The following is a 21,468-nucleotide window of genomic DNA, read 5'->3' as shown; positions in this document are numbered from 1 at the left end:
CCCCCCAACCTGACTTATATCTCGGTCCTGACTCACCCATGACATCACTACAGGAGGGCTCTAACTAAAAGAGGCCTAGCACCTGACAACACTACCTTCTGTAAACAGACACGATCCTGGAACAGAGCCACCTAGTGGCAGACTGGCTTACTGCACATGCCTGCAAGTAAGAATGGTCACCCTAGGACAGGAAGTGTGTTACTGGCAGGATTACCAGGTGAAAAAAAAGAAAGCTAAAAAGAAAACTATTGTAGCCACCTAATCTAAGGCCTGTCCAGTTACAATGGATTACATTTGTCTTCTTGAGTTTTGATCAACTTTAATTTAGAAAACGGTGTGTTACTTAAGGTGCAGCTAGAGCCAAAACATATATTCTTTTTTAGATTGGATAGAGCAGGGAAGGGGTAGAATATCTGTCAGGTTTTACTGCTCTCTGTGGCCCCATCAGGGATACTCCACCTACATCCCATGTGTTGAACAATGGACCTTTAATTAAAGGAAATCTAATGTGTATATATAGAAGGGAGATGTCCAATGACGATCACTGTCTCTGCAACTCTTGGTAGAGAGATGGAACACATGTTTCTATAGGAACAGCTCTCCCAGAAATACGCTATCTTTTGGGGATTAAAAAAAGTTTAAAAATTTCATATCTTGAAAATGGCTTGAAAATTCCATGATTGTAACAAAATATTGATGTTGGCCTTTGTAACTAATCAGATTCATGTTTTCATGTGGTGGAAAGATGAACAGGTATCGGTTTTTATGGCCACCAAAGATCACCTTTCTCTCATATACATTTCAAAGCTCCCGTTACCCTTACATTCTTGCATCACCTGCTTGTCTTGTCTTATCTTGTCTCTGTCATCTTATATTTTTAATTTCTTGGTACCTGACATTTGGCTTTCTTCTTTTTGCCATACTGTCAAGGTGCCTCTGCCTTGACAGTACTGTCATGGTGCAATCATCTTAACAATATGGTCATGGCACATTGGCATTAGTTTCCTTCGATTAGAATAAACCCCGTCATAGGACCCTCACCTTGCCTCCATTGTCATGAGGCCTGCATAATGTCAGCACTGTTATGGCACATTGACATTATATCCCTCCACCATTGCAAGCACCGTCATAGGACTCTGACCTTGGCTGCATTGTGATGAGGCCTCCACAATGTCAGTTCTTGTTAAGGCACATTGGCATTAGTCCCCTCCACCATTGCAAGCGTTTTCATAGGATTCCAACCTTGGCTGTATTGTCATAAGGCCTCCACCATTTCAGTACTATTATGGCACATTGACATCAGTTCCCTCCACCATTGCAAGCACTGTCATAGGACTCTGACCTTGGCTCTACTGTCATGATGCCTTAACACTGACAGTAATGTCATGGTACATTAGCATTCGTCCCCTCCATCAGTGTGTGCACTGGACACCCATGTTGCTTGAGCTATCCTGGGGCCTCCACACTGACAGCACTGTCATGGTATACTGCCATTATTCCCATCCACCTTTTTCATTCATATAAGATTATAACCTTGCCCATATTGTCATGAGGTCTCCAAACTGACAGTACTCTAACGCCCCTTTGGCATTAACCCCCACCACCGTTGTAAGCACTGTCATAAGACTCAACGTGCCCGTATGGTCATGAGCCCTCAACATTGACAGTACTGGCATGGTACATTGGAATTAGTCCCCCCCACCATTGTAACAACTGTTATGGGAGCCTCATCTTGCCCATGCTATCATGAGGCCTCCACACTGACAGTACTGCTGTGGGTACAGTAAATTTTGCATTACCATCATAGCTTCCTCTAATTTGTAGCACTGTCATGGCACTTTCAACTTCGCTCTAATGTCATGGCCTCCACACTGACAGTACTACTGTGAGTACAGTCAACTTTGCATTGCCATGATAGCTTCCTCTCATTTGCAGAACTGTCATGGCTCCTCCATATTGCCAATACTATCATGGCTTCCCACATTAGAAGTACTATAATGGAGCTCTTGTGTTATGCTTAATGCCAGATTGCATGCTCCTTTTTGGAAATTCTTTAATGGCACCCAGTTTTAGCAGTACTCTCATGGTATCCACAGTTGTTCATATTGCTAGAATTGGTGCCCCTGTAATAGTATTGTCATGGTGCCTCTACATTTGTGATACTGCCATTGCATTCCCACTTTGGCACTATCTTGTTATTCCCACATTTTCAGTTCTTTTGTGTTGCCCGAGTATTTGAAGCTTCATCATGGCTTTCTCACATACAATGGAGTCATTTTATCTTCGCATTCACCATTGTGTGTACTCTCCATATCATCAAAGCTTTCCTTCAACCTCACACACTGTTAGCCCCACGGTTTCAGAATTGTTGAAGAAATTCCAGGACTTCCGCCTCATAATTATATTCAATCCAATGGTTTCGTACAATAGACCCTATGAACGGTTTACTTTGCCTATAGCAAATTCTCCATGCAGTTCTCTAACTGGCTTTGGCATCATAGGAAAAAGAAGAAGCTGTTTTGTTGCTATGGGCAGACATGAGTTTGATTCTCTAGGATTTCCTTTCTCTCTTCTTTAGGTCAATAACTGTTGTCTCTTCTTCCTGTCTGTTAGTAACATTGTTTTTCCTTATTTCTCTTGCCACCTCTCAGAAATAAAGATTCCAGACATAGGTAAGAGAACCTGTCCTCTCTGTATTGTCCTGCAGCTTCCTGTGTTTGTGGCGCTAAATAATGCTAATACTGTCCAGTTGTTTTGTAATGTATATTATAAGCTTTCAAAGAGTAAGAAAAGCTTATAGTACGTATTTCTATAGGCTGTGTGCTTGTTTCGATGGCATCCGTTGGAGAAGCTTCTGAGATCGTTCAGAGTTCATTGACCTTCAGTTGGCCACCTTCTAACCTGTACTTGGCCTGCTTCCGATGGGTTTTACATTCCTATAGACTTGCATAGGGATGCAAAATCTTTTAGGTATAAACAAAAGCTCACCAACGCAGGTTTTAACTCCAGTCCAACAGCCCAGCACTCAACTGTAACATGTGAGACATATTTTACATTCCAAAGGGTAACCTACGTCAGTACTTTCTCCTCCCCGAGATTATTGAACTCAGTTGCAAGCTGGATCACAGCATCATTTTCCTGGAGTTGTTTTTTAAAGCTGAACTCCGGGATTTAAAAAAAAAAAAATAGTACTATTCCAGTAGGGCCCCCACCAAACTGCAAGGGTTTAATGCTCACTAAGGCAGGCCATAGATGATGTGATTTTCTTTCCTGCAGATTGCACAGTCATTGTTGATGGGTGAATCCCTCCCGGGGAGTGGGAAGCTGCCCCTGCCGGGAGAGCACAGTGCTTATTGCTAGTGGCTATAGCCGCTGGCGACAGTCGCATGCTAGAAATCCAACATGCTGGTTGCAGGGCCATCTTTAATATTGATTGGGCCCTCCTGAATCCATTTATCAAATATTTCGGGGCAGTGCAGGGCTCAAGAGGCAGCTCTTTTGGGCCCTACAACAATGACTGGGTCTGGGGCAGCTGCCCCTTTTGCCCTGTGTTAAAGATGGCCCTGGCTGGTTATACCCAAGTGGATGGATGACTGGACTTGTGTACAGTCATCCTGCCCATGCATGGATGGAATCTTGGCTGGTCCCTGCTAAACCGGCTGACATTCGAACCAACTATGGCCTGCTTTAGTCTAGGAGTAGAGAAATAAGTTATAGATACTTACCTTATTCCTCGCTCTGGTGCTCTCCTCTTCGACAACCTGGGTTATGGGTGGGCACTGGCTGTTCTCACATACAGTGCAGGACTATTGGTCCTGCATTGTATGTGGTGAGATCAGTTTAACCACCAGTTGGATTGCCTTAAAGAAGAGGAGGCTTTGGGAGACTGGTTGCTCAGCATGGTGGAAGCCTGCCTGAGCGAGGGTAGAGGTAAGTATTTTATATATACATTTTTTTTAAATCACAGAGTTCAGCTTTAAAAAAAAAAAAAAAACTTTTACTATAAGGAAATTAAGAAAACAAACCATTTTCAATTGATGGTCAACATTTGGGCAGCACAGTGATTAGCACTCTCGCCTAGCAGTAAGAAGGGTCACTGGTTCAAATCCCAACCATGACACTACCTGCCTGGAGTTTACATGTTCTCCCTGTGCCTGCGTGGGTGGCCTCCGGTTACTTCGGTTTCCTCCGACACTCCAAAGTCATGCTGGTAGGTTAATTGGCTTCTGTCCAAAATTGGCCCTAGTATATGAATGGGGACCTTGGATCGTGGGCTCCTTGAGGGTAGGGACCAATGTGAGTGTGCGATGTACAGGGATGGGGACAATTGTAGACACTCACTCAGGTTGAACTGGGTGGACTGGTGTCTTTATTCAACCTTACTAACTATGGAACTATTAAAGTGGACCTGTCATTGAAAATCTCAATTTACATGAATCAATATGGTACATAGCAACATTACCATATAAGTTTATATTTTAACCACAAAAAGTAAAAAAAATTGTTTTGTGTTTAACTGATCTTGTTCCTCTTCTTATATAAAAAGAAAAAATGAAAAGGCTGTATTCTTGTATAGATAGCAATATATGATAAATTAATTTTAAGTCTATTCCTTGGTTTTGGGTGCTTTTATACTGAATTAATGCTTTTATTTTAGCCTTTTCTTGCATTTCATGTGTTGTTTTTATGTTGGCAATGCTGTTTGTGGCACCCCGGACTGGCAGTGTTGCTTTACTTCTTTATCCTGTATTTGCAGCGCCGTCATGGCTCATTATATCTAAATATAAAATACCAGATTAACGTTTGACCTTTGAAAAAGAATGGAAAAATATGACCTGTTCTTTTAACGCGCTTGCTTCCAAATACCGCTTTGTTTATGAAGATGCATCCCCCAAAATCTGTGGGGAAACCAACACTTTTGGAGGTGTTGATCTCCTGTGTCCCCCAAATCACTCACTGGTTCCTCTCACTGACCCCTTCATTACCGCTGTGTCCTGTAGTGACCTTGAGGCCAGTGACGCCTGAAATCGACACTTCCACAAGTGTCGGTTTCCTAGTAGACTTTGGGGGTATTTCTTCTTCGATGTTATGGTGCAGGTACCTCCCCTTTTTCTGAGAAAAGGTTAAAGCCCCACTCTGGGCAGCATAGAATTTGCCTTGCAATGGGGTATCCAACCTTTTAACTATTTATAGTGTAAGGGGACCCCACTGTAGGGGGATTTTATTTTCTCACTTTAATTTGTCATTTTATATTTGTGACTTTTAAGGTGAATTTTAATATTTAAATAAAACTTTTTTTTTCTTATTAGAATATATTTGCTTTGGTTTTATTACCACTTTAAGTCTTGTATTGCATGAACATTTGTTCTCTGTGAGTGGAGGCAAACAATATTGCTATTAGTCTATTTTCTGTGCAGGTCAAATGTTTTTCACTCATTCAGAATACAGTAAATCAGCAAATATTGCATTATGGTCACTAGATGGGTTTGATGATTAATTGAAATAAATTATAACCTACATGCAGTTTCAAAGGTTAAATTGCTCTGTTTTTTTTTTTTTTTTTTTTTTTAAATACAGCCTTAAACACATGTTCACCTTATTGCCTGACACTTTGCATGTTGAACATACACCTTCCAAAGTGTGCAGCAGCTTCAATACATTGAGTCAGTTGGGTCATTGAAAACAATGCACTCCCTGTGCGGCTGGCATCTCAGCTGCTGTTAAGCTTAGTTGCTTAGCTACTGTTAAGTTAGTTGAGTGAGTCAGTTGCTGAGCCCCCTCTAGTGGTTGCTTTGCAAAAATAATGGAGATTAAACATCTAAAAAATGTATAATACAGAGCAAAGGGAAGAGGATTATAACGGTGTCAACGACAATCAAGCACAAATAATATAATGAAAAACATCACATTTTAATTATATAAAGTTTAAAAACCAAACAATACAAAAATTAGAAACACATTATAGAAATGGAGCACTATACAGTTATTCTGTTGACTGACACCAGAGATGCTGAATGGGTAGTAGCAGGTCAATTCTTCCCTACTAGTTTCACCAAAACATTGGCTTCATCAGGGGGATAGAATATAACAGAAATTATTTTGACTCTAAACGGGAAAAGAGAACAATCACAAAAAGTTTTTTTTCATATAAACAGAATATACACATATCTTACAGCATAATCGCTGAACGATTGATCAGCATAGTATCCAATGTCCTGTTTAATCCCTACCCCTAAGTCCTAACCCCAAGCCCTGCCCCCCTCCCCCTTCTCTCTTTTTCTCTACTCCTTTTTCCCTCCCTCCCCCCATTTTTCTCCCCCTCTTCATTTCTTTCCCCTCTCCCTACGGCGGGGTTGGGACTTAGGGGTAGGGATTAAACAGGACATTGGATACTATGCTGATCAATCGTTCAGTGAGGTGCCTTATCTATTAGGACATACCATCCACCAGCTTTTGTAATCTAAAAATATATATTTAAGGTGAATTTTTTAATGTGCACTAATTCAAAGTATGTACTTGCTATAAAAATGTTCCTTTAATTGTAGAAGGAGATTATGCTGGCTAAACTGTTGAGATGTGCCCTAATGTAATTAATCATCGGTAGAGATTGTGATGCCCCTGTGTAGGTCTTGGAGTACCACACTTTGTCACCAGATTAGCATTCTGCATGCCGTTATGGATAGAAGGAAGGATGTGGGATGGTTACGTCAGCCAGGCCCCTTATGGTTGGAATCCCCTAATTTAAGACGGAGGATGGCTGCTTAATTGCCCGGCTCACTGCGATATCTACCGTAGGACGTGATTGATGAGGGTGCTGCTTCTCGTTTTTTCCCACCTCTCTGAAATGGCAATGAGCTGAAATATTAAACCCTCGATTACAATGTGTCTTTCATGGGTACTTAGCTCCTTCGCCGTTTATTTAAGAAATATTGATGGATGGGTGTAATATTTCCTTGTCATTAGAAAATCTCTACTATGAAATCCACCAGTCTTGGCTAGCAGTGTATTAGGTGGGTAGGCCGATGGATGCTCCCAGTCAGCATTGGTCGCACTGTGTTTTGGAAACTTTGCTCATTGCCGAGGATGAGTTTAGCATTTCATAGGTCCCTCAAAGTTCTGACAGTTATTTACGGTGAGAGAGGAGGTGTCAAGGCAGCTAAATTCTGATGGTAAAACAAATCCCAAGGCAAGGAATAGCACAGTTTGGTTTTTAGTCAACATTTGGAGCATCTCATGTTACTTATGGCCAATTTAATGTATAACTAAAGGCAAACCCGTTAAGGAGATTTACCCTCTCTGTTTGTCCTGTTTACCATTATCAGTGAAAGTGAAAGAAAATCCCAACTTTTGGTTTGTCCCCAGAAAAGTAATAAAGAGGACATCTTCCAATGGGGACACTAGTTATGGTGACTTTGGGGGTTCCCCAGGATTTCCCATAATTTGCAGGGATTTCTTCTCACTTTCTGTTTGGCTATGGTACAGGAAGTAAAGGGAAATCTCTGCAATGGGACGCAGATGGTGGAAAAAAAAAAATCTGATGGGTTATAAGCCTCCCTTACTCTACTCCCTTACTCTCCCTTAAAATATAGATGGACATATCTCCCGTTGTGCCCATTTTTACCGGAATAGTGTCTGCATGTGAATGGATGCAGCCGCCATTCAGCTGTCTCCTATGGCTTTTCAATGAAGGGATGCTGGGTGGGAGAAAGCCATTTAGGCCACCCACTACACATCTTTCTTGTATGTAGACAATATGTACTTAGTCTGGAGTTGAGCTTTAAAGGGGTTGTAAACCTTCGTGAAAAAACACCTGGCAGTGACCGGCCCCCAGCCTCCCTGTTTTACTTACCTGAGCCTTAGAACTTGACTCACCGGGGACGCGCTGTCTCTGCCTGGGGTTCTCAGCTCTTGATTGGATAGATTGATAGCAGTGCAGCCATTGGCTCCCGCTGCTGTGAATTGAATCCAATGACGTGGGCACCGGGGGGGGGGGGGGTGAGTCACACATTCGGCAGCTATAGATATGCTGGACTTGGGAGCGCGCCCGCAAGATAACCTCCTCGGGGAAGCGTTTCTCCTAGGGGGTTATCTGATGTGGTGAGGAGCTGCCGGGGGACCCGAGAAGAGCAGGTTCGGGGGGCCACCCTGTACAAAACAAACTCCACAGTGGAGGTAAGTATGATATGTTTATTATTTTAAAAAAATGAACCCTTACAATCACTTTAAGTTAATAAAATGTAAAAGAGCATCCATAACTTAAATTGATGGATGAATAACATACCAAGGGCAGAACATTTCTTAGCCTAAAAAGCCTCACTGTCACACTAAAATTAGCCAGAGTGCAGAGCAAATAGCATTCACTTTGCCTAATAATTTTCCCATTACCCATCCAGAGGCCTTTAGAAGGTTAGGACCCAGCGGTATGAAAAGCCCGGCTTTGGAACATGAGTATTTAAGTGTCCCCAGAACGCAGCCTGTGTGGTTTCAACCCTCGCTGAACTCCATTTGTGTCGGTGTGCTCAGGAAGTTGTTTAAATACTGTTGTGGGATTTATCAAGTTCACCCAGTTTCAGAAGTCAAATCTCTTGTACACTCCGAAGTCTAGTTCATGTACAATAAAACTCTGCGTGATCCTGTTTAGTCTCAGGGAGGTTCTGTTGTGGTCTTGTATATCAGTTTAATTACTCCATTCCAGCTGTCTCTGTTATTTCGTGTTGTAACGGCTTGTTTATCCTTAAAATTCTTTGCGTTCAGACATCACATCGTCCTTTTGATTATTTGCTAAAATTACACACAGCCGTTAGAAGGCCATTGGGCTTTTTTCATAGAAATGGTTTTAATAGTTTTTAGTTGTCATTGAATTAAAAATCCAGCCAGTGTGTTTGGTTTTAGCTTTGGATAGAGTAGCAAGGAGATTTTCTTGCATTTCCTGTCTACAGGAACACAACAGGAAATTGGTGGATATCTTTCCAAATAAGGGTCAAAACCCACCTCTGACCTTTGTCTCAGTTGGAATCCCTCTTATTCCTGGGACAACCACAACACTTTGGATTCCCTCTCACTTTCTCAGCTAAAATTTCCACCTTTCCTTCCTGTTTATCAGCTAAAACTTCCATGTAAAGTGTTCTTTCGCTTTCAGCTTGCATGTGGTGAACCAGTATGAAGATATTGTTACAGTCTAGCTCAGCCTTTCTCAACCTTTTCAACACAGAGGAACCCTGGAAATAATTGTCTGGTCTCAGGGAACCCTTGCTAAAAATTACTACATCTACAACTCATTATACATTTAGTGTGATGGTCAGTGGGAAGAGTGCTCCTTACACTTGTGGTCATTGGGAAGAATTAACCCCTTACAGATAGCTAAAAGAGATCAATGGTGTCAGTGGGAACTAATCTGAGAGGGAGAAGTTTTCAGTTCTCATTGAACCCCTAAGAACCTCTGGAGGAACTCTGGGGTTCCAAGGAACCCTGGCTGAGAAACCCTAATCTAGCTTTAAATAACAATGTTATGGTTAAAAAAACAAAAAAATAAAACCTTTCTATATTTGCTTGGCATCCTTCCCCACGAAGGCAGAGAGAAAATGATAGGTGTACAGCGCCTACGACAGAGACGTAATTACCTCCATACCGTAGCTACACCTAAAAAGAAATACCAAAAATATTTGCCCCCTCAGATTTTATTAAGGCCAAAAGTCAAATAGAAAATATAAAAGGTCATATTCGTTATTACAAATATCCAATACAGATGTTAAAAACAGAGAAGTGCATCAAAGCAAGGCAGAGATATCACATAAGATTGTTCCAAAATACAGCTATACATTTCTACATGCTAGGGTACAAAATACAGTTGTAAGACAACTCCAGATGGTGGAAAATATCTCAATCTGTTTCATGAAACAAGGTTCAATTCATTTGGAGTTTGATGTTGCTGGTAGAATGTCTGTAAATAAATCCATAAGACTAGAAGAAAAAAAATCCATAAAATCCCAGGGGCAAATATTTTTGGTACTTCTTTGTAATATAGAAAATGATGAGGTCAAAGTTTAGTGGTATCATTGTGTCTCCAGATCCCAATCCTGACGTGTTCCTTCAACTTATTGCAGCCACAGCCCGGCACACAAATATTACCTGGCCACAGACCCAGTCACGGGCGCCATCCTTCTCTCTGACACCAACAGCCGCCGGGTCTACAGAGTCAAGTCTAACACAGCGATGAAGGACATTGTGAAGAATTCGGAAGTAGTGGCCGGGACAGGAGATCAGTGCCTTCCGTTTGATGACACACGTTGCGGAGATGGTGGGAAAGCCACAGAAGCTTCACTCAATAATCCTAGAGGTAATGCTGGGTTCGCAAGTTCCAAAAATATAGCTGCTCATTATTTTGGAAAGCCTTGTATCTTCATGTAAGACTGATATTTCCAATATGGGTACCTGGCGGCTATTTATGGACATGCATAGATGGGTGTTATCTTCCTGCAATTGTGCAATTAAAGCTCACATCAATCTTACCTAAGGGGATTCGTACTTAAAACCTATGTTTAGTTATTTTGCTTCTAATAAGCACAAGAGATACTACTTACGCTGAATGAGAAGTGTTCCTTGCATTGGCGACTTCTAGCTCCATTGAAATATTCCATTCTTTGCCAACCAACCCCATAATCTTCCAATACTGCAGGTTTTAAACAGCCGTTCAGCATGTCATAGGCACTTGTCAAGAGTGTCGACTATGCTCTCCTCTTTTAGCTTCTTCCCCCCAATCGCAGAAGCTGTACTATAGCTTCCAGAAAGGAAAATTGCTGGATGGATGGAGGAGGGGAGGATGAATGAAAGGTCCACCTCTTCTATTCATAGAGACCTTTTCATTGCTGTAAGCTATAGTACAGCTTCTATGAATGGAAGAGGGGAGTGGAAAGGGCAGGTAAAGTTGGCAATCCTGATGAGAGCCCGAAAGGTCCAGTGGCTCAGCACCAGAAGATTATGGCATTGGGGGGGGTGGGCAAAAGGCTGGACGATTTCAAATAAGACAGCAGCCACCAACACAAAGGACACTTCTTATTCACTGTAAGTACCATCAACTATGCTGATTTAAAAAAATAATACATTTTAGGATTTTACTGGGGACCATTTTGATGTTGCATTTGGCATGTTTTGTGCTTCTTTGCCTGCATCAGGTCCTATTGGGATGCAGTAGGTAAAACTCAGCCTTTTGCTGCTTTTTGGGTTTGAAAGCAGCTGTTTGATTAGTGCTACATTTGAGTGCAAAAGGCCATTTAGGAAAACAGGTCTCGCCCCTTTACGTTTATGATCATGCTCTTGGTACTGCTTGATACAAAGCCATACTTGTAGTAGAAGAGGTTTTCCTGGGCTATCCTAAAGATTTTTCATTTGCCATTGTAGTATGTAGTACTGTGCAGTATAACCCCACAGTTAATGGCTTCCTGTGTCCCTCAATGGACTTCAAGAAAAGGCTTTGATGGTGAGTGCAAAATTCATTTTTTTGGGCCCGTTTTCCTCTTTATGGGTCATAAGGGGTAGATCTGATCCAGTAAGGTTTATTTCTCAGATTTTCAGTCAGTTTCTTCACAAAATGGCAGGAGGACTCACATTTGCATACAAAAAGATGTACTTAATGCACCATAAACTGTTCCTTCCCCGCCAAAAAAAAAGAAAATCTCTTGACGTAGCTGTCTTCAATCATTCCCAAACCACAAGTGCCTTTTAAATCAAGCCATATGAAGCCTCGACTACATTTTCATAATTTAATTGTACTCCTTGTCCACAGCTAATGTCTCCTCCATATGCAAAATTGCACGTTCTGAATTTCTATTTCCAAAGGGATCGTTTTCAAGAAAAAGTTCTCCGCAAAGACTTTGTCATGGCAGCAAACCGTGACGCGGATCCAGAGCAGAAAGTCTAAAGATTAAGGAACTCAATATTGCAGCGCCCTGTCCCGTGTCATTCTTTATCCACGTTTTTAGATTAATAGATTGCAGGCCTTTTTTTTTTTTCCTTTTATAGATAGTTATTGTATTTTATATGGATCATAATAAAGATTTTATGTATAGATAATACTGTGACATACGCATATGCAGCTCAGAAATGTTTGGTCGTTAAGAAGCTATTAATGCAGAAGAGATGTGTTGGGTATCTTCTACAATACATATAAAGAGATTTACTAAAACTAGCGCACAATGATTTGGTACAGCTGTGCATGGTAGCCAATCAGCTTCTTACTTCAGCTTGTTCAATTAAGCTTTGACAATAAAACCTGAAAGCTAATTGGTTTCTATGCAGAGCTGCACCACATTTTGCACTCTCCGGTTTGTAACTACTTCAAAAGAGTCAAATTCTTATCACAGCCCCCCTCCTCCTATTGCTTGTTATAGCCTTTTAATCCTCTGGGTGTTACTGTCTGTGCTGGCCAAGCACCTCTGCCCCTCACTTCACTTCTTTACACCATTTTTTGTAGCTGCTGGGGAAGAAGTGAATGGGAATACTATAGAAAAAACTCTCTCAGCCATTTTACGCCACAGGAACTCCTAAAACAAAAATTTCAGTCTCGTGAAACCCTTACTTAAACCAACTCATTGGGGGTCAATGGGGTCGGTAGGAAGAATGTCTCCCCTACAGTGGTAGACAGAATGCCACCCTTAAAAACAGCTAAAAGATAATTGTGTCATGCTACTGGTTTTGCCAAGTGGCATTGGCTCTGGAACCAGGCAGGCCCCATCCGATGGGATGTTAATCAGCCCCTAGCAACCTCTGGAGGAACCCTACGCTTCCATGGAATCCTGGTTGAGAATGGCTTCTGTAGAGGGTCACTTGAGTGACAGCGCTGAGTCTGCTGAAGCTGTTGACATCACATCCAAGATGGTGGCACCCAGAAGCAGTCCAAAAAGTTTTTGGATATCTACACAAGGGAGGCTTTTACAGGTAAATAAGATGAATAAAATATCTTAAATGCACATCTAATCTTAGAAGAAGATTGTTGTTTTGATGTTGAAATAAATTCTTGGTGACAGGGTCTCCTCAAAGTGGTTCTAAAGGCCAAGGTTTTTTACCTTGGCCTTACCCCCCCCCCCCCCCCCCAGCTCCACCTTATACTTACCTAAGACTGATCTCAATCCAGCACTGATCACAAGAACAGGAGCTCTCTCCGCTATGTTGCCCCCCCCTCTCCCCGATGCGATGGATAATTAATTTCATTGCACTTCAAAATTTTGTCTTCCAGTATATTAATTATATGAACAGAGAGTTGATCTTACATTATTATTTGAGCTTCTAACTTGTCTTATGCCGCGTACACACGATCAAAATTCTTGCCGGAAAAAGTTCTGATGGTTTACCCGACGGAATTCGGCTCAAGCTGTCTTGCCTACACACGGTCACACCGAATTCCGAGCGTTTATAACGCGGTGATGTACGACGGGACTAGAAAAAGGAAGTTCAATAGCCAGTAGCCAATAGCTTCTGTCTTGTAGTTGAATCTGAGCATGCGTGATTTTTGGCGTGTCGGAATTGCATACACATGATCGGAATTACCGATAGAAAGTTTTTCCGTCGGGAAAATTGAGAACATGCTATCAATTTTTGTCTGACAGAAATTCGGACAGCTAAATTCCGATAGAGCATACACATGGTCGCATTTTCCGATGAAAAGCTCTCATCTGTCTTTTTCTGGCCGCAATTCAACATTTGATTGAACTGGTAGCCATCACTAGTGTTCACCAGTCCATAGTCCTACATGATGGACCACATTCCCTGTTCAGGTCGATGCTGTGTGCCTGCATTGTCATCCGTGCAGCCTGGGGAAGGACTTGTTTTTTGTTGGCGGCTCCATTTGCAGTTAAGTCCTTCTAATCGTAATGTGCTGAAAACTGACTGCAGTAATCACACAATGACAATTAACACAGTAACTAAATGACATTGCTTTATGTCAAAGGGATAGAGAACAACTTATATTTAAACTGTCTTTTGTAATAGTGCTGCAAAGAAGATTAACATGGGTAATTATCAAGGGGAGTCGAAAAATAAATAATTATTAAATTTGTATTGTTTGTGGTCAAACGTATAAATGAATTCAGCTGCCATTATTGTCATTTTCCTGTTCATTAATTGGATTCTTCCAGAGAGCTTTGAGGCATTTAATGGCATACATATGTTTACACTGATAACTAGTGCCCTGATCATCAGTGCAGCCTATCAGTGCCACCTAGCAGTACTCATCAATGCTGCCTATTAGTGCCCATCAATGCTGCCTATCAGTGCTCATCAATGGCACTCATCAATTCTACCTATCAGTGCCACCTATCATCACTCATCAATGCTGCCCATCAGTGCTCATCAATGCCGCCTGTCAGTACCTCCTATCAATGCTCATCAATGCCGCCTATCAGTGCCACCTCAATGGTGTCCATCAGTGCCCATCGGTGTCACCTATCAGTGCTCATCAATGCTGCCTATCATTGCTCATCAATGCTGCCTACCAGTGCAGCTTAATAGTGCCGCCGATCAGTGCTCATCAATGCCACCTATCGGTGCCTCCTCATCAGTGGCCATCAATGCTGCCTATCAGTGCTCAATGCCCATCAGTGCTGCCTATCAGTGCTCATCAGTGCCACCTATCATTCCCACTTACATTCTTATCAGTCCCTGCCCTCAGGGAGCTTGCAATCTGTGGTCCCTAACTCACATTCATACATATATATATACTAGAGCCAATATAGACAGGAGCCAGTTAACCTATTGGCATAGCATGTCTTTGGAGTGTGCGAGAAAACCCATGCAGGCCCAGAGAGAACTCCAGATAGGTAGTGCCATGGTTGGGATTTGAACCGACAACCCTAGTACTGCTAGACAGAAGTGCTAACCCCTTAGTCACTGAAAATGCATCCAATGAGTGTTCTGTGCAGAATGTGCTGTGTTCAGTAAAGTTTAATTGTAAGCATCCATCTATGGCATCCCTCCTTGAACACGTATGGGCATAATGAAGACTACCAGCTTGGAAAATTGTGTAACACTGCATACGTTATACATCTAGGAAATGCATATTGTAACTTCTTGAAGAGACGTTTTGATTTTATATCTTGACAGGTATTTCCCATTTTAAAAAAGTTGCCAAATTTTATTTGCTTGCCAAGCTCACGGTTTAACCTCACTCTCTCCTTCTCCAGGCATCACCGTTGACAAGTTTGGCCTCATCTACTTCGTGGACGGCACCATGATACGCCGAATAGACCAAAACGGCATCATCTCCACTTTGCTCGGCTCCAACGACCTGACCTCAGCCAGACCGCTGAGCTGCGACTCCGTCATGGACATTTCCCAGGTACGCTTGTGTCGCAACATTCGGTTTGATCTTTGGGTTTCACAAAGCGAACCAGATGAACTAGCTCTGCAAAGTCCCCCTCCCCATATCCTAAAATTTGCAGCAACCGAAATGTAAGAGGATTTGAGTCGTATCAGATTGCAAATTAGTTGCAGTCGGAGTCATGCTGTGCTTTAAAGAGCTCAAGATCAAAAAAACAAGTTGGCGTTTGTTTTTGCTTATTAGACTACAGATAAGTCTGAACGGGGGAAGGGTATAGTTTAAGGCAAGCTGTTTCATCTAGTGCTGAAAAGTCCACTCCTCCTTCGGATCCGGCTGCTGAACGACACACGCTGACAATTTAGAACGCCAGTAAAGATAAATTGCTAGTCGATCTGTAGCAAAGCTTTTAGAAGGAACTTTTTTTTCTTTGTTGTGAACTTGTACATATGATTGTAATCATCTTAATGGATAAGTGCACTTATACTTTTTTGCCCCCTCCCTTAGCCCCAAACTAACCCACTCCTCCCCCTCCACAAGTGGATACTAGCTCAAGTCTAACACTGTGTTGTCTACCTCCAGTGATAGACGTCTTCACTGCCCTGGCCACTTCAATGGTCTGAGAACTGAAATTGAAGCAACACACCACTGCCAAGTGGTCCACATACAACTTTATTCCATTAAAAGTAAGGGGTACAATCCAAAAAAGTGGCCAACACCTTTTCAGTGGTCCAAGCACCATCTTCATCAGGGTTTGGCTGGCAACAATGTGAACAAACCAGAAACAAACTGGAACACAAAAAGGGGGGGTTTGGGACTTGAAATGAGGTGTGTGGGATCACACAGCTCCATCCCTATCTGTATACAAGAAAAAGAAGGTTTGGGACGTTAAATGAGGTAGATCTAGCATGGCTAAAAGATGAGTCAATGTAAAAACACGTTTTATTTATTAAAAGACATGACATAGCAATATGAGTACATGCATAGTAAATTGGCATAACAATCACATATTATTGACCAGGTATTCATAAAAACAATCATAGTAGCTTGGAGATAGCATATTGAGGTGTCGGACAATTGTCCATAATAAAGAATCGCTTAAAAAGCAACATGGTGGGGGAGCTTAGGAGTGGATGAAATAACTAAAATAAAACGGTGCATCAAAATTGGCCCGATGCATGTTCCGTGGTTTCCTACCACATCATCAGGGGTGAGTGCACCGATGTCTGTAAAAAAGCATAAATAAACAATATGGTCCAAAGTTACACTCAAACACAAGGGAGAACTATATATATATAAAGGAGGGGAGAAATTAACTCATCCCACTAAATGTCAATTAAGTCTAGGCCATACAAACAGAAGGAAACTGGACCTACATTTCCAACGTGAATTACAAGCTTCGACCTTATAAGCAGCTTGTTTGGTAGCAGGCTGATAAAGGGGGGGGGGGGCGCCTGGACCCCTGAAAGGCTTTGAATACTTTTTTTAATTGTACCCCTGGCGTTTAATGGACTAAAGTTGCATCTGGACCTCTTAACACCACACCACTTTCAATATCAGTTCTCGTTACATTACACTATAGGCCAAGGAGACTGGGGATCCTTTGGGGGTGCAGAAGCTGCCTGCCTAAGAACCAGATTGTTTACACCTTGGGTGTCCAACTTCTGGCCCTCCAACTGTTGTGGAACTTCAAGTCTCATCGTGCCTGTGCCTTTGGGAGTCATGCTTGTAACTGTCAGCAGCTTGCAAGGCCTCAGGGGACTTGTAGTTCTGCAACAGCGGGAGAGCCACAGGTTGAGCCCCCAATGGTTTACACCAACATCAATTCTTTAAATTAACAATACCAGTAAGATCACCCTACCCGTGCAGCGCTATCTTTTCACTGTCCTCAACTGGTAAATGGTCTGAGGTCCCGTGCACTGACATCTTCTACCCCGCTTCATTGGCCCGAGCAGGATGAAGTCACTTCTGTGCATGTGCAGGAATTCAGTTATTTCGACACACAGGATCTGTGCCGGAGTATAATCTGAGCTGCACCTGCTAAAGAACACTGAGAGCAGGCAAATAGATTTATTTTGTTGCAGAAGAGACATTGCACGACTCTTCTGCAATAAAGGGCCTATCTGCTTGCAGTTTTTCAACAAGGGACTTAAACCGGATCTAAACCTTCCTATCCTTTTCAGCCAATGAAGCTGCCATTTTGGCCTCTGTTTGATCTGCAACTCCCATGATGCTGTCCATCTGATCAGTTATAACACCAGCCATTTGATGGTTTTAGTTTGAGAGCACAACCAATATGATAGTTGCATTCCCATCACGTGCTGGGAATTTATCTTTTTTTGTAACTGTTAAGTCGATGGGTTCAGGCAGAACTAAACCCTCCTTTCCTTTTTCAGTAAAGGAATTTGCCATCTAGTCTTTGATATGCAACTGCCATGGTGCTGCCATTTGATGATTTGACAGTTTGGTTGAAAGCACACGCAAATGTGACAGTTGGCAATGCCAGCATGCCAAGAAAGTAAAGTTTTTTTTTAATTTTTAAATTGACGGGTTTAGTTCCATAGTGCGGCCACGGCAGTGAAAACTTTCACCGCTGGATGTAAACAGACAGTGGAGCTGTGGCTGCCAGACCAAAGGTAAGTATCTGTTTGTGGAGAAGGAGGGTGGAGTTAGTTTAGAGGAAAGGGTAAAAAGTAGGGTGTCCCATTACCGAGCATTTGCACGAGTACTTGTCCTCGCACAAATGCTCCCGATGCCTAATCCGATACCTGGGAATGAGGAGGCATTGCTTGCAATCGGAAGTCAGCAGGCAGAGAGGGTGGAGCAGAGAGTGAGTCCTCAACAGGCTGGCAGCAGTGGAACTAAGTAAGCTGCCCGGGACAGGGTGCAGGGTTCAGCCGCGTGTTCCATCAGAATCTTGGTATACCTTGCACTCGGCTGCAGTAAGCCAGCAGCAGACATCTTGATACACCCGGCCCATATAGTTTGAGCTGGGTGTAACAAGATGTCCGCTGCTGCTTACTGCGGCCAAGTGCAAGGTGTACCAAGATGGGTGTTGCAGCATATACTATATGATAAATTACATGAATGATGGAAGGAAGGATTTTGCAATGCTATATGCCATATAACATTGCAAAATGCTTCCTTTCCTATCATTATTCATGCCGTTTATTATGCCAGGCCATCAATCAGGGCTGCATTAAAGTGCCCATAAGTGCAGCTTTTCAGTGCCAGCCATCAGTCAGTGCCACCTATCAGTGCATACCAAACACAAAATAATTCAGTGATCAATAATATATCATTGCATCTTTTTTTTTTAAGCCAAGTACCTGCATTTGACCTGATATCAGCCTCTTGCAGATCCTGTACAGCAGACCTCAGCAATGTGGTGTGTCACACTGCTAATGTGATAGCAGAGAACATGCCAATAGCAGTAGAGAGCAGAGTGGACAGAAGGATGAGCTCATTGGTTTGCTGCTTCTCCTTTCACTGTCCAATCACAGGGTGGGGGAAGGGATAGGACCTCCTAACTGATAAGAACATACAGGAGATATGGGACTTTCAAGGTGCAAGACAAGCAAAGTAACAAAATGTAAAAGGAAAATATATACAATTTTTATTAAACGACATCAGTATACTCATGGCCATGGATGAGTTCCTATAAATGATTTGGTTTACTGTAGTCACGTTCAAGTTTTTCTACATGTTTCGCCGTATGGCTTCTTCAGGAAAGAACGTGAAGATTCTTTAAATATCGAAACACACAATTCGACTCTTAACTGGTACCTAACTGCAGCTGGGAAATCCGGGTCTCCTGGTTTGCCTGACAGGACTGAGCTGTGTAAATCACAGAACTGGATGGACAGAAATACATATTCTTTGACCGTTAAAACAGCTCCTTTATAAGTATTTCATAGTTTCCCTGGAATTCAGCTTTTAACCTGGATAACCTCTATCTGCCTTAGTTTTTTTTTTTTTTTTTAATCGAAAACATTTTGCGTGACAGGTGACCTTGTAATATTCCATGACAGGCAGAAACACCAGAGTTCCTCCATCTTATCACTTATGACTAGGGAGGTTGTGCGGTCAGGTCTCAGAGGTGCTGAGGAGGGGGGTGTGAAGGTTATGAAATATTTAACTGGCAGCGATGACAAGAAACAGAGTTTAAAAATTGAACATCCCCCCGCCGGGTTCAGAGCGAGCCTTGCACAAAGCTGCAGTGTAAGCGTTGCTCTGAAGATTATTGCTGGCTATGGGGCTATGCATTATTGATGAGCAAACCGCACAAATGTAATGTTCTGATACTGGAGGGGCGCGGTAGGCTGGCAGCCAGGAAAGGAGCAAAAGACAGAACTAGACGATAGATGGGGCCCCCGCAGGCAGGCCGCCACCGAGGGAAGGGGCTAGCTAGTTATGTTTAGGCAATGTCACATTTAGGCGGAGGTGACATATGATAGCTTCGGTCTGTGCGGTAAAATTCTTTAATGACCCCTTTTTTTTTCCCTTATAAAAGAGAACCTGTCACCTTTAAATGAAGAAGCATTAGAAAACAAAATACTGCTTCAAAAGAGGACCTTCTAAGATCGGTAAATGCGGCCAACAATTTTTTATTTTCTGGCAGCAGAGCAACCCTCTGGGGTAGATTTAGGCCCCTTTCACACTGGGACAGTGTGGGCACCGGCGGTAAAACTGAACTATTTTTAGTGCCACTTTATCGGCGGTATTTTACCGTTAGGGTTGCGGTTTTACGATCCTGCTAGCAGCCGAGAAAGGGTTAACGCCAAAAAGAAGTTCCTGGATGGCCGCACGTCAGAGAAATGGCATCTTTGTTGGTCAATAAAATACAAATGCAGTCACATATCCAATATGGAAAAACAGGATAAAAAAGTGAGCGCGTTGCACGCCTTGTTCTGGCGCTTAATAAGCACCAGAACAAGGCGTGAAACGCGTTCGCCTTTTTATCCTGTTTTTCCATATTGGATATGTGATGGCATTTGGATTTTATTGACCAATAAAGATGCCATTTCTCTCACGTGCGGCCATCCAGGAACAGCTTATTCTTCTTTTTTTTTTCTTTTTATCTTTTTTTTTTCTACACTGCACAGAGCCAGCACCTGAGTGTCTTATTAGGGTCATACGTTGGTGGAGTATCTGAGAGGCTGGAGTGGTAATCCCTTTTCATTTAAAGGGTTAAAACCACATGCAAAGCGCTGCTGCAGCGGCGCTTTGCCGGCGGTATAGCCGCGCTGTCCCATTCATTTCAATGGGCAGGAGCGGTGAAGGAGCGGTATACACACCACTCCAAAAATGCTGCTAGCATCACTTTTTTTAGACCCCTTTCACACTTGGGGCGCTTTGCAGGCGCTACAGCGCTAAAAATAGTACTTGCAAAGCACCCTGAAAGAGCTGCTCCTGACACTCCAGTGTGAATGCTCCCTCCCTCCCTCCCTCCCTCCCTCCCTCCCTCCTTCCTTCCCTCCCTCCTTCCTCCCTCCCTCCCTCCCTCCCTCCTTCCTTCCCTCCCTCCCTCCCTCCCTCCCTCCCTCCTTCCCTCCCTCCCTCCCTCCTTCCCTCCCTCCCTCCTTCCCTCCCTCCCTCCCTCCCTCCCTCCCTCCCTCCCTCCTTCCCTCCCTCCCTCCTTCCCTCCCTCCTTCCCTCCCTCCCTCCTTCCCTCCCTCCTTCCCTCCCTCCCTCCTTCCCTCCCTCCCTCCTTCCCTCCCTCCTTCCCTCCATCCCTGCCTCCCTCCCTCCTTCCTCCCTCCCTCCTTCCTCCCTCCTTCCTCCCTCCCTCCTTCCTCCCTCCTTCCTTCTCCTCCCTCCTTCCTTCTCCTTCCTCCTTCCTTCTTCCTCCCTCCCTCCTTCCTCCTTCCTCCTTCCTTCCTCCTTCCTTCTTCCTCCCTCCCTCCCTCCCTCGTTCCCTCCCTCCCTCCCTCCCTCCTTCCTCCTTCCTCCCTCCCTCCTTCCTCCTTCCTCCATCCCTCCTTCCTCCTCCCTCCCTCCTTCCTCCCTCCCTCCCTCCCTCCTTCCTCCCTCCCTCCCTCCTTCCTCCCTCCCTCCCTCCCTCCCTCCCTCCTTCCTCCCTCCCTCCCTCCCTCCTTCCTCCTCCATCTTCCCTCCTCCTCCCTCCTCTTCCTCTTTCTTTCTCCTCCTTCTCCATCTCC

The 21,468-nt window shown here is 43.3% G+C and overlaps 1 protein-coding gene across 12 annotated transcripts in view; it reads left to right on the top strand.

Annotated features, from left to right (window-relative positions):
- The window catches only part of TENM4 (teneurin transmembrane protein 4), a 2,098,843-nt gene that overhangs the window by 2,007,145 nt on the left and 70,230 nt on the right, over nt 1-21,468 (top strand). For 10 of the 12 annotated variants that reach the window (XM_077451390.1, XM_077451387.1, XM_077451388.1 and 7 more), the window contains 3 exons: nt 2,652-2,672; nt 10,104-10,336; nt 15,174-15,328. In XM_077451390.1, coding sequence (XP_077307516.1) covers nt 2,652-2,672; nt 10,104-10,336; nt 15,174-15,328 — 409 coding nt within the window. The remainder of the gene's footprint in view (nt 1-2,651; nt 2,673-10,103; nt 10,337-15,173; nt 15,329-21,468) is intronic. The other 2 variants (XM_077451386.1, XM_077451384.1) reach the window with 1 other exon arrangement.

Source organism: Lithobates pipiens, unplaced genomic scaffold (assembly GCF_037356315.1).
Source record: "Lithobates pipiens isolate NorthernLeopardFrog02 unplaced genomic scaffold, aLitPip1_a1.2 Scaffold_23, whole genome shotgun sequence".
Classification (NCBI taxonomy): domain Eukaryota; kingdom Metazoa; phylum Chordata; class Amphibia; order Anura; family Ranidae; genus Lithobates; species Lithobates pipiens.
This window is presented reverse-complemented; position numbering and strand designations above follow the sequence as displayed.